Here is a 13,274-nt window from a genome sequence, read left to right as displayed (position 1 = left end):
ATCTATGTGTTTCTTGTATATAGTTGCTGAAATTATTTTTGTAAGTCTGTTTAGAGTTGTATAATTAGGAAAATGTCAAACTGTACTACTTAAATTGGCATTCATTCAGAAGCATCCACATAATTCTATGATTTCATCAAAATGGCTAAGCAAAAATTATAACACTGAAACATTCACATTGTCATTCAGTCCCCACCTGTTGATGCTTCTGGTTTTATCTTAAGTCCACAAAAACAAGAAATACATTTGCTGAATCTTCTTTCTTATCTCTGTCCAAAATTTAAAAAAAACTAATTTATTTTGACAAATAGTACATTCTCCTAGGTGCTGCTTGGACTTTCCAAGCATGGGTTAACTTCAGCTTGCTGCCCAAGGACTGAGTTTAAATCTTTAGTGTAGCCACACCTCCTGCTCCCTTTGGAGTTCAGTTTGAAAAACTCAGTCGCCCTAAAAGGACACATTGGGGAGATCCAGTCCTTGGACAGCAAGCTGGACTCTCCATACTAGCATAGTATTTTCTTATTTTCTGTTTTCACTGTGTAATTAATTTAATTTAATTTATTAAATTTATAGACCGCCCCCTCTCCCCAAAGGGACTCGGGGCGGTGTACAGACCACAATAAAACAATATACAAACTTAGATAATTATAAATACCCATTAAAACAAATTATATGATAGGCTGTACAGTTATAGTTAAAAATTAAAACAACCTAAAAAATCTATCCCTAAACATTTAAGATTTAAAATATAGGCTAAAGGGACACAAAAGCTACAGTTAGGCCAGGCCAGCTAAGTTAAACAGGTGGGTCTTAAGTTTTTTACGGAAGGAGCGGAGATCGGTCGTTATTCTAATGTCGGGGGGGAGGTCATTCCAGAGGGTCGGGCCCATCACCGAGAAGGCCCTACTCCTGGGCGTCGCCCGCTGGCACTGCCTAGTGGACGGCACCCGGATGAGTCCCTCCCTGTGAGAGCGAATCGGTCGCAGGGATGTATGGGGCAGGATGCGATCCCGCAGGTAGCTAGGTCCTGTGCCATGGAGCGCTTTGAAGATGATAGTCAACACCTTGAAACGCACCCGAAAAGCCACAGGTAGCCAGTGCAGCCCACGCAGGAGAGGTGTTACATGGGAGTATCTGGTACCTCCCATAATTGCCCGCGCGGCCTCGTTCTGGACCAACTGCAGCCTTCGGGTGCATCTCAAGGGAAGCCCCATGTAGAGAGCATTGCAGTAGTCCAGTCGGGACGTCACCAGTGCATGGGTGACTGTGCACAGGGCGCCCCGGTCCAATAGGGGGCGCAATTGGCGCACCAAGCGAACCTGGTGGAACGCCCCCCTTGCCACGGCCGTCACATGGTCATCCATTGACAGCCGGGCACCCAGGAGGACGCCCAAATTGCGCGCCCGCTCCACGGGGGCCAGCTGTTCGCCCCCGATGGCCAGTGATGGAACCCACTGGTTGAACCAGGGCGCCGGTAACCACAGCCACTCCGTCTTGGAGGTGTTGAGTTTGAGTCTATTACTGCCCATTCAGACCCGTACGGCCTCCAGGCACCGGGACATCATTTCGACGGCCTCGTTGGGGTGGTTCGGGGTAGATATGTACAGCTGAGTATCGTCAGCGTACAGATGGTACTCAACCCCAAAACCGCGGATGATCTCACCCAGCGGCTTCATATATGTGTTGAACAGGAGAGGCGAGAGGACCGACCCCTGCGGCACCCCACAAGTGAGCGGCCTCAGGGTCGACCTCTGCCCTCCCGTCAGCACACATTGAGCTCGGCCAGAGAGGTAGGAGGAGAACCACCGCAAAACGGTACCCCTCACCCCCAACCCCTCTAGACGGCGCAATAGGATACCATGGTCGATGGTATCAAAAGCAGCCGAGAGATCTAATAGGACCAGGATGGAGGAGCAACCCCCATCTCTGGCCCTCCAGAGATCATCCACCAACGCGACCAAAGCCGTCTCAGTGCTGTGGCCGGGCCGGAAACTGGACTGGCGCGGGTCTAGATAATCAATTTCATCCAAGTGGCGTGGGAACTGTTGTGCCACCACACTCTCTACAACCTTTGCCAAAAAGCAAAGGTTGGAGACAGGACAGTAGTTAGCTAATATAGCTGGATCCAGGGAAGGCTTCTTGAGTAGGGGCCTCACCACCGCCTCTTTTAAGATGGCTGGCAAGAACCCCTCTCTCAAGGAGGCGTTGACTAACTCCTGGAGCCAGCCTCATGTGACCTCCCAGGATGCCAGTACAAGTGTAGCGTTAGATAGCTTTAGGTTTTGTTATTTTCTCGTTGGAAAGTGTTTCTCCTTGCTTCTTCAATTCCCTCATGCGCGGATCAGACAGTTTGGAGCTAATCAGCCTTCCACGCTAACATACGGTTGAGGCTGCACCGGGAGGATCGTCAGCTGCCGCTGGCGAGCTGAGGGGCAAGGTAGGAAGTCAGGATCCCTGTTTAAGCTATTGGAGGACTCTATTTAGCCCCAGAGGCTCATCTGAGCTCTCCGGATTGCCAACAGCAGCCTCAGTGTCGTTTCAAGCTTGCGGTGGCCTTTTTGGACTGTAAAAAAGGCATGCTTTTAAAAATCAAGCGGTTTTCTTCGTGCTGCAGCCTGGTCCTTTGCAGATCGCCGCTGGGAGGGGTATTAATCGAGAGGCCTTGCTCTGGGTCTCCAGGCAGGCCTCCCCCTCCCCAGGAAAATCCAGAATAGCGGCTGCAGGGAGTTTGACTTCCCCAGGCCATTCCTTGCTTTCTCTCAACTGCGCAGATCTGCGGGCACCCTGGGCCTTCCGATTTGGCACCCAAACTCATTGCTGCATTCCCTGCCTGGGCCCATTGACTCTGCTCTCCAATTCCTCTGGGCCAACTATCATCTAAGCCAAGTGATTTCTAGCAAGTTCAGCATGGCCAGCAAGAGCGTGGGCAAGGCCAAAGATCAGGCAGGACCCATCAGTAAGCGCAGCAGACCCAATCCTGTGGCCAAGGGTGCTAGTGCAGCATGTCCTACAAAGGGCAAGCAGCCCAGGTCACAAAAGGTGTCTAAGGCTGAGGAAAGACTGGCAGAGAGAGACGCCAGAGAGCCCAAGAGAAACAATTTCAGAGGGCTCAGGGAAACCAGAGGCCTGACAAGGAATTCCCTCTACCTGCTGATGTTCCTGCTGTCCCTTCCATTGTAGATCCCCCTCCAGAGAAGGTTCCATCGGTAGTGGGTGAGGAGGATTTTGGGTTCTCCCCAAACCCTTCTAGGGCATCTCCCAGGTCTCTGGCCTCATCCCTAGAAGAGGAGTACAGGGATGAAGCTTGTTCCCTGCTGGAGGAGGAAGGAATTCCTACCTCCGGGCCAGGTCCTAGAGCATCGCCCCAGAATCAGGATCCCACACCTGAACTGTCCCCAGCAATGAGGGAGGTGGTTGCAAAGGCTATATCTCAGGGGATCGCAGATGGCATCCAGCAACCAGGCCGTGCCAGAGCCAAGGCGAAGGCCCCTGACTCTTAGGCACAATTGATCAGGGTCTCTCTGCTAGCCTCCTCGACCGTCAGCGAAGCATCTGACACTGAGGAGGGTGTTCAGGATGCACCGGACTTGTCGGAAGACGAGAATCTGGCCCCCAGTGCTCCTGCATTCTTGGACTTGTTCAAGCCCTCTATGTTCTGGGCCATCCTCACCAAGGCTAGGGCCTCATCTATTCATTTGGGACTTCCCGCTCAATCGGATAAGACTTCCTCAGACCAGGGCAATAAGACACCTGCCATATCTCAGAATCCAAGGGCGGGCCTTTTCAAGGATACCACTCCTCCCCAAGATCTGTTTCCAGTGCCCCAACTCTTCCTGGATGTTGTCCAGTGCCAATGGGCTCAGCCAGGGTCAATGGCCAACTCCAGTGGAGTGGATAAAAAGCTCTACTCCATGGAGGCTGGAATGGAAGATCTCCTGAAGCTCCCCCAGGTGGATGAACCCATAGTGGTCCTTAGTTCGAACTCAGTCCTCCCAGCGGATCTGCTGGGAGGACTCAAGGCTGAGGACAAGAAGGCAGAGAAGGCCTGAAATAAGACTCATATAGCCACTGCCTGGGCCATGAAAGCCTCCTCTTCTTCTTCCTATTTCAGCAGGGCAGCCTTGTTTTGGCTGCGTAAGTTATTGGCCTATCTCCCACCTAGCGACACTAGATCTCGCCAGGATGTAAGCAAAATAATCGCAGCGGTAGAGTATTCAGCCGACGCCCTTAACTCCACCAAATTCTCATCTAGGGCTCTTGCCTCCAATGTCACCTTACGTTACCTGCTGTGGCTCCGTCACTGGCAGGCGGACATGAAGGCAAAATGGAAGCTAGCTTCGGCCCCCTTCAAGGGTGGTAAGCTGTTCGAGGAGGCCTTGGACTCAGTACTCTTTGGGTCCAAGGACAAACACAAGGCCTTCTGTCACCAAGAAGCCAGACCATAAGCGTCACTCATTTTTTTGCAGGCAGTCCTTTCGTAATGCAGACGCCCCCTCTACCTCTGGGGGATACACCAGACCTTACACCCAGTCACAGGACCGCTCCCATTAGAGGTCCTCATTCAGGAATGGTTTTGGACAGTGGCATTGTAAATACGCGTGGTCGACGGACGTCTGGAGGCCTCAATAGTTGAAATGACCCTGGTTGATAGGTTAGCATCCCTCAGGAGGCGCCACTCAAGTGCCAGGCGGTCAAGTGGAGCCACTGGGGCTCTGGATGGATTAAGACCCCCTGGCACAGGGTGATCTCCTCCTGAGGAATCCTCCATGGGGGAGAGATGGACAGTTGGACAAGGTCCGCAAACCAGGGTTGTCTGGGCCAATATGGTGCTAGTAGAATGACTTGTGCCCTCTCTACCACTACCTTCCTTAGGGTCCCTGGGATTAGTGGAAGAGGGGGAAAGGTATAAAGAAGGCCTGGGGGCCATCTGTTCCTGAGAGTGTCCGTCCCTTCTGCATTTTGGGCTGGGAAGCAGGAGAAGAACCGTGGCAGTTGTGTGTTTGCCGGGGTCGCGAACAAGTCCACCAGTGGCATACCGAAGCAATGACAGATTCTTCAAAAGAGCTCGGGAATCAGTTGCCACTCGCTGTGGTCTACTGTTGCGCGGCTCAACCAATCGGCCTGGTAGTTGGCAGTGCCCGAGATGTGCTCTGATGTTATTGAGGCTAGGTGCTTCTCCGTCCAGGAACAGAGTTTCAGGGCTTCCAGCCAGAGACACTTGGAGTGGGTGCCCCCCTGTGATTTATGTGATCCTTCGTGGCCACATTGTCCATCAGGAGAAGCACATGACTGTCTATAATCGAGTCCTGGAAGCGTAGGAGGGCCAGGAGAGCTGCCTTCACTCCAGCCAGTTAATATTGTGGCGCAGGTCTGAGATTGTCCAATGACCCTGTGCCAGCTTGGAGTCCATCAAGGCCCCCTAGCCGTATAAGCTCGCATTCGTAGTGATTGTGATACGATCTGGCTCCCAAATCTCTGTCCCTTGCCGAAGGGCAGGAGACAGCCACCACCGAAGGGAGAGACGAAGTCCCAGTGACAGGGGAATTTACCGTAGGGAGTTGCTCATTCGTTGCTGTTGAAAAGGAATGAGCACCCATTGTAGTGGCCAGGAGTGAAGACGGGCCCAGGGCACTATCCCTATGCATGATACCATCTTGCCCAACAAGCGGGCCAAGGTCAGGATGGAAGTGGACCGACTTGTGCGAACCTGACGTGCCAGTGACTGAAGGTTGGTGAGCCGGTCTGAGGAAAGACGAACCAGTCTGCAACAGAGTCTATTATTGCCCCCAGATGGAGGATCTTCGTGGTGGGTGAGAGATGACTTTTGGGGAAGTTGACAGAACCCCAGGGACTGTAAGGTCTGGATGGTCAGATGTAAGTCGTGAACCACCTGTGTGCGTAATCGGGCCTGAACGAGCACATCATCGAGATAACATTGGAGTCTCACCGGAGAGGTTCAAAGGTGAGCCACCAATGCTGCCAAGACTTTCGTAAACGTGCGCGGGGCTGAGGCTAGGCTGAAAGGAAGAGCCCTGTATTGAAAATGGTGTCCGTTGTGAGAGAATCAGAGTATCTGCGATGGGATGGCAGGATTGGGATATGCAGATAGGCCTCTGTTAAGTCTATGGACACCATTAAATCCCCCCGCCGGATACCTGAGAGGATGGACCTGAAGGAGGACATCTTGAAGCATCTGTAAACCAGGTAGGAGTTGAGATGCTTCAGGCCCAGAATTGTCCTCCAGCCCCCCGAGCTCTTCGGAACAATGAACAGGTTGGAGTAGTGACCCAATCCATGTTCTGCCACTGGGACTGGTTCGTCGCTTGAATGTCTAGCAGATGTTGTATGTCTAGACTCATTAGGCAGCACTGTTCCGGGTCCTGGGACGGGGAAAAAGTTCTGAAGAGCGTCGGGGGAGGGGAGAGAAATTCCAGACGGAGGCCGTTCCTGATGGTTGACCTGACCCATGCATCTAATGTTACCTGGTCCTATTGATCTGCAAACAGTGCCAGGCGGCCGCTGATGGGAAGACTCGGATTGGAGTCATTTCCCTCTGTAGAAGGGATGGCCGTGCCCCCCCCTGCAAAATGGCCACCTGGGTGGCTCCTGGTACTTCCCCCTGTCCGGTAAAAGGGGTGCTGACCTTGTCTATCTGACCTAAAGGGGAAGTACCGTGGTAATCTGTGTCAGGTGGTCTATAAGAAAGCCTACGATAAGGAGTCGGGCGAGCGTCTGGCTTCTTAGTGTTTGTGGGTAGGACTTTTTTCTAATCTTTATTCTCAATGAGAATCGAGTCGACAGATTCTCCAAAGAGATTGGAACCCGTGGGGGGGGTTGCTGCCAGGTTCCATTTGGACTTGTTGTCCATCTGCCAACTACGGAGCCATAGGAGACATCTGGACGTCACCGAAGTGGACAAGGCTCGGGACCTGAATTTAATGGAATCCAGGGTGGCATCCGCAGAAAACTGCGTAGCAGAAATAGTTTTAGTAAGGTCCTGGTGAAGGCGCTCGTCTTGGACTGGGATGCGGTCCTGCAATTGACGAAGCCACATCACCGCTCTGCGGTTGAAATAGGACGCCGTGGCAGATTTGATTGCCCAGGCAGTGGAGGAATTGGCCAGCGCTGCACTGGGGGTATCAACCGTGGGCAACTGAAGTGCCTGGGAGACGGCCTGCTCCATGTTATAGAAGCGGCGATTATTGCTCCCAGGATTAGGCACGGTGGAAGGACGGGCCCACTGGTTTTTGACCACCTCAAGAAACAGTGGTGGAGCAGGGACCTCTGCTTTATCCGTATTGATGTTAATAAACATGGCCAGGTTTGGGTCCTTAGGCTGGGACCCCGGAGGGACCCCTGTCCCTATTTTAGTAGTCTTTTTTGCCTGTAAGATCGTCCATGAGGCCTCCGAAAATGGCTGCCTCCACGTGGATGGATAAAATGGCCTCCGGAACCTCTGCCTCAATAAAATGGTCTCCAAGGCTCTCCTCAATAAAATGGCCACTGGAGCCTCTTCTCAATACAATGGCCACTGGAGTCTTGTAGTGCAGTGTCAAGGACTGCCTCTATCCGATACCACGGCTCATCTGCCCTAGCCATGGGGCATCCCGCACTCGGGAGCCGCAGCTCGCTATAGCTGGGAGTTGTGGCTTGTCTGGCAGCCGCGGCTGTTCTTCCGGAGCCGCGGTGCAGTCCCTTGAAGTCGCAGCTTAGGCAAGCCACGCTGGCCAGAAAGAGCCGTGGCGCAGCTGTTGTAAAGTGACGCAATCGCTGGCCGCCCTTTCCGAAGCTTGCAGTCGCTCCCCTGTGCTCCTGAAGAACTGTCACCCCTGTATGTCCAGGGACCAGACAGGCTCATCGTAAGGCCCAGAGGTAGGAGAGGCGCAAAGAAACACCTACCTCCTTATGAGACAGAAGCTATGGTCTCTATGGCCTTAGCACAAAATTTAGAATTTTGAAAAACCAATTAACCGAATAATTCAATTTAAATCAGCAAATTCCAACACAATTTCCTCTGAAGGAGCCAAAACCAGTGCTTGGACCAAAGACTGAGAGGAAACTGGGAGCCAATGGGGAAAGGAGGATACTTTAAGAAATTTCCCTCAGTCTTTGGACCAATCAGGCTTTGAAAAAACCCAGCAGTAGCCCCTCCCGCCATCTCTACTGGAAAATGTCTTGCAAAAGGATGTTTCACTAGATCAAAGAAATTGATATTTTAACATTCAAAAGGGAAATACAAATGATAAACCTACAGAGTGACCTAGACAATTTTTTCCTATTGTATTTCCTATTGTCAAAGCCTTGAAGAACACCATGTGATGAGACAAGAAATTAGGACAATATTTGCATCAACTAAAGATTGTTATAAGTAAAAGGAAGGGATATTTGATTATTTTAATCAAGGTTGAAACAAGTTGTGTCATTGCTTCTGGCAATCCTTATGGATTTTTTGCTGACATATATTGGGACTGAAAAGATGTCTTATATATTTGTCTATAAACAAGGGATAGGATGAAGAAACAATTGTATGCAAAGTTAGAAGGAGTGAAGAGTCACTAAATGTTTGTATAATTGTGATGAAAGTTGGAAATCATTTTTTATATATTTCTTTTCTCTTTTTCTTTCTTTTTCCCCCTTTGCCCTTGTATTGCTTACTCTTTTTATTCTTTAAGTTTACTTTGCATTAGATTTTATTAATAATCAAAATTCTTAATAAAATGATATACATACATGTACTGTATGTGTTAGTCTGTATTGATTTTATTCTTCTGTTTATTATAATGTTTTAAACCGTGGTTTCTTTTAATTCATTTCTGAGAGCGAGAGGAAGAGGGACATCTGCCGTGTATTTTCCTTAGGTTCCTTAGTTTTTTATTTACTATTTTTGATAGCTGGCGATAATTACAGCGATGTTAAATAAGGCAAATGATATTCTTGTTTGTTTGCTTGCTTAATTTATTGTAATTATTATTATTACAATAATGTATATATTATTGTCATTCTTTGCTATGTATTTCCACAGGGTTGTCTAATTTTAAGTGATGAGTTGAACCATACTTCACTTGTTCTTGGTGCAAGGCTGTCAGGTGCTACTGTTAGAGTCTTTAAGCACAACAGTGAGTATCAATGAGGCAGCTGTAACTAACTGATAAAAAAAAATGACATTCATGTCTGTAACTGTTTTTCTTTGGAGATAATGAGCTCAGACTTTTAATATGTAAGGAAAACCTCTTAATTTTCATGGGAAGAGGCCTCACGTTACCACAGTGAAATTTGATTCTCATTTGTAGCACGCACTACATTTGTTTAAGACTAATTAATCTTATCTGTATTACAGTTTTTTTTTACTCGCATGTTGATAGAGAAAAGGTACAAAAGACTAACCTTAGAGATGTCTCTAAAATTTGAGACGGGAATCTTTTCTGTCATCTTTTCATGGGGGCCTCCAAATGCTAATTAATTTCATGTTTATTGTCCTTAGTTCTTGTCTTTCCTTAAAAGAAATTTAAAGCACAACCAACAGTTAAGAAGGATGAAGTTAATATAGAAAAAAGTATTTGAGGCTAAAGCAAATTTTTGTAGCATTAGATTAAGATTTAACTCTGGAATCAAATCAGGCCGCTATGTTCAAGATCTGAACAAATGCTAGAGATATGTCTTCAGATACAGATATTGCTATTACTTTTAACCATTTTTCCCACCCAGCTATTATCTTATTAGAGGTCCACACAGTTCCTGGTAAGCCTAACTATAAATTTGGTAAATATTGAACTAAAACCAAAAACTCCTTCCTAGTTCAACAGAAACCACTTCACTGGATGGAAAATTGATTAAACAACTGCCCTTGTAAAATCTTAGTGGAGTTTTGTGTATTTCCACCCTTAAGATGCTGATTAGTTTCTAGTCAAGAAAGATTTATATCACAATCCATTTTTGTTTAAATGCTTAAACGTATTGGCATTTATCATAAATAGAACTGAACATTCAATTGTAAATCTGAAGATTCAATTGAGCAATGTTTTCACCAATATATAGTGGCTGCGGAATACATATTTTTATTTTTCTGCAATATTATTTTAGTGACTTCTATGACATTGATCAGTACTGTATTACTGAACTGCAATAAACTAGGGATGATATTTAAATTAAGCAACAAATAGTTTTGATGATAATTCATCATCTTAACCCTTCAAAATGAGAAATATTGAAGCAATAGACAGAATATTTTTCTGTTTGTTTCAATGAAAACAACATGTCACAGAAAAACCAATCAAACATGTGTATTCAAATATTGTAGATTTATGACCAGAACATTTAAAATAGGATTAATCTTCCTCTTTGCCTTGATTTTACAAATGGCATCAGTTTAAAACCACTGAGAATGATGATTGAAAAACCATTGACTTATTTTTTTTTGGGGGGGGGGGGGGGATGAAAAAATAATATATGGTTTTGATAATTAGAATAAAAATGATAGATTACAGTAAAATGTAAACAATGTTGTAACCATAAAATAACCAGTTTGATCTAGTGGTTAAGTCACAGATTAGATAGCAGGAGACTGTCAGTTCAAGTCCCACTTTAATCATGAAAGCCAGCTGGGTGACATTGGGCCAATCACTTTCTCTCAGTCCAACTCACCTCATAAGGTTGTAGTTGTGGGGAAAATAGGAGAGTAGTAGGTATGTTAGCCAACTTCAATTATTGAAGAAGTTACTTCAAATTTTCTTTTACACTTATTGTAAGTATAGATATAATTTAATTTTTAATTTTTAATTTTATTTATTTATTTATTTGTATTCTGCCTTTATTATTTTTACAAATAAGGCAGAAAAGAAAGAGAAAAAGAAAGAGTTAAATTATATCTATATTTATAACAAAAGTAAAAGAAATTTGGAAGTCATTTATATATATGTTTTATTTTTTAATTTCCTGCCATTTTGGTTTTGGTCTTTTATTCTTTTTTCCTCTTTATTCATTCTAGGTTTTAGTTCTTGTCATTTTTTTAAAATCTAATGCAGTTTTTTTTAAAAAAAGAAAAAGAAAGGAAGTCAGTGGTTTTGCAATGTTAAGGATGACAGGAAAAATCTCCCACACAGAGAAATTCCCTTTAAGTCGAATGGTAATTATTGACAATAGAAATTTTGAAAATTTGGTCTTGGTTGCTGTGCCCTGAATACATAAAGAAAAATAGCTTGGTATCTTGAATGTGGATTGTGAAAATAAAAGTGCTTAAAGATAATTTTTCACTTGATCTAACTTCTTCTCCACTTGTTTAAATTTATTACCTGGTACACCATCAGATAATTAAAACGGGTTTCAACAAGTAAAACTGTAAAGTTCTCACTTCTTACAACTGACTTGATATAAAACAATTTTGTAACCAGAATTCATCTGAAGTATGTACATAGATAACTATGTACAACTAAAGTCTCCCTTTATTTATTTATCAGTACAAATATAACATAGATAACTATGTAGATACATTTTTTATGCATAAACTACAACTATGCCCCTCGGGTTCTGTTAAAAAGGAATAAGTAGAAGATAAGTGCTGGAGTATTATAAGTTCCAGTGTTTTCAGTACAAACTGAACCAAAAGCTCACATTTGTCCTTCAATGCTGGGATGAGGTGACAGTGTACTTGTCCAGTTAGGATCAGAAGGAAAGCCAGGAGTTTAGTCTGATAGGAATTGATCTTTGCATACAAATTGGGGGGGAATAGGCTGGGGCATGGCCTCATGGGCTCTAGCTTTGCAGCTTTCAAAGCAGGATTTTTTTTTTAAAGTGTTGGCATATGCTCCTATGTGTTGCAAAGAGATTTTTCAAAGACTGTTCATGGCCTTAGTATCAAGCAGGCTTTTTCCGCTAGTGGAAATGATGAATGTATAAGATAGGAATGATACTTTTGATGCCATCAAACATCAAAACTAAATTGGCATAGATTCTGAGATGCTTTTGACCTTTTCCTGTATCAGAGGGGTGTAGATTCAATGAATGGAACTGTGTTAATTTTTAAAAGCAAGCAAAATGCAAATTAAAACTTGTTATTGCATTATTTGGTTTCTTTGTCCCTCCAAGCTGCAACAGCATTATATTTTGAAATATTTCAATTTGTAATTAATAACTTGATAACATACATTAATTTGAAGGATCATGCCTTATATCAGGAAACTTAATAGATTATATGACTGAGCAGGGATAAAATAGAAATAACTCTAAAGCATATCACATTAATATATCTGTCAAGTTTAATGGACTGTTTTTTCCTAAAAGAGATTGTGAAAAAAAACATTGTTATTTGTATTTCAGTAGATCACTAGTCCATACACTAAAGTTACAATAGTAATATTTCATAGAGAAGTTTGGTTTGTTTTTCTAAACATCTCACACTTGGCTTAAATTTGTTATAAAATAGATTTGCGGTTTGTAGAAATTTTATATATAACTTAATACAACATTTCATATTATCTTGTATTTTTAAAACTAGATATGCAGAGCTTAGAAAAGCTTTTGAAGGATGCAGTAATACAGGGACAACCTCGAAGCCGAAGAGCATGGAAAAAAATTCTTATTCTAGTAGAGGGCATTTATAGGTATGTAAAATATATAATTTCAACTGACTATGCAAATTCTAGAAAATCCATATAAAATACTCCAATATTTTGAATATGTTTAGCACAGTAACCAAAAAGCCATAATGTATGCCCTACAAACTGGATTTTTCTTAATTTATTTCTTCTACTGCTTATATGTTCTGTTTTAGAATTTTTATTTGCTTTGGGTAAATACTTGAATAGGGGACAGTTGGTGTGAAATTGGCATTATAATGGATCGATTCATACAGTTTCATGCGTTAAATGTACTCAGTTCTCATTAACTTTCTTCTTCTTCTAGCATGGAAGGCTCTATTGTACGCTTGCCAGAAGTTATTTCCTTAAAGAGAAAATACAAAGCCTACGTGTACTTGGATGAAGCCCACAGCATAGGTGCTGTTGGTCCTACAGGAAGAGGAGTTGTGGAATACTTTGGAATGGATCCTAATGATATTGATGTATTGATGGGAACATTCACAAAAAGCTTTGGAGCAGCTGGGGGTTATATAGCTGGCAAAAAGGTAACAACAGGAAACCTTGGCATTCAACTGTAGCCAAACTATTATGGATGTTACAATAAGTGGCTCCTAAAAGAATTGAAATTGTAGATTGAGACAGGAAACAAGGGTGATCTGAACTTTTCTAAATCCTAGTGATTTTCAAACTTTACAAGAAGTT

The 13,274-nt window shown here is 44.3% G+C and overlaps 1 protein-coding gene across 1 annotated transcript in view; it reads left to right on the top strand.

The window, feature by feature from the left end:
• SPTLC3 (serine palmitoyltransferase long chain base subunit 3) overlaps positions 1 to 13,274 on the top strand; it is a 100,151-nt gene that overhangs the window by 55,836 nt on the left and 31,041 nt on the right. Inside the window, exons 6-8 of the mRNA XM_081943684.1 lie at positions 9,023 to 9,116; positions 12,491 to 12,596; positions 12,898 to 13,117. Coding sequence (XP_081799810.1) covers positions 9,023 to 9,116; positions 12,491 to 12,596; positions 12,898 to 13,117 — 420 coding nt within the window. The remainder of the gene's footprint in view (positions 1 to 9,022; positions 9,117 to 12,490; positions 12,597 to 12,897; positions 13,118 to 13,274) is intronic.

Source organism: Natrix helvetica (assembly GCF_964273705.1).
Source record: "Natrix helvetica genome assembly, chromosome: 2".
Lineage (NCBI taxonomy): Eukaryota > Metazoa > Chordata > Lepidosauria > Squamata > Natricidae > Natrix > Natrix helvetica.
This window is presented reverse-complemented; position numbering and strand designations above follow the sequence as displayed.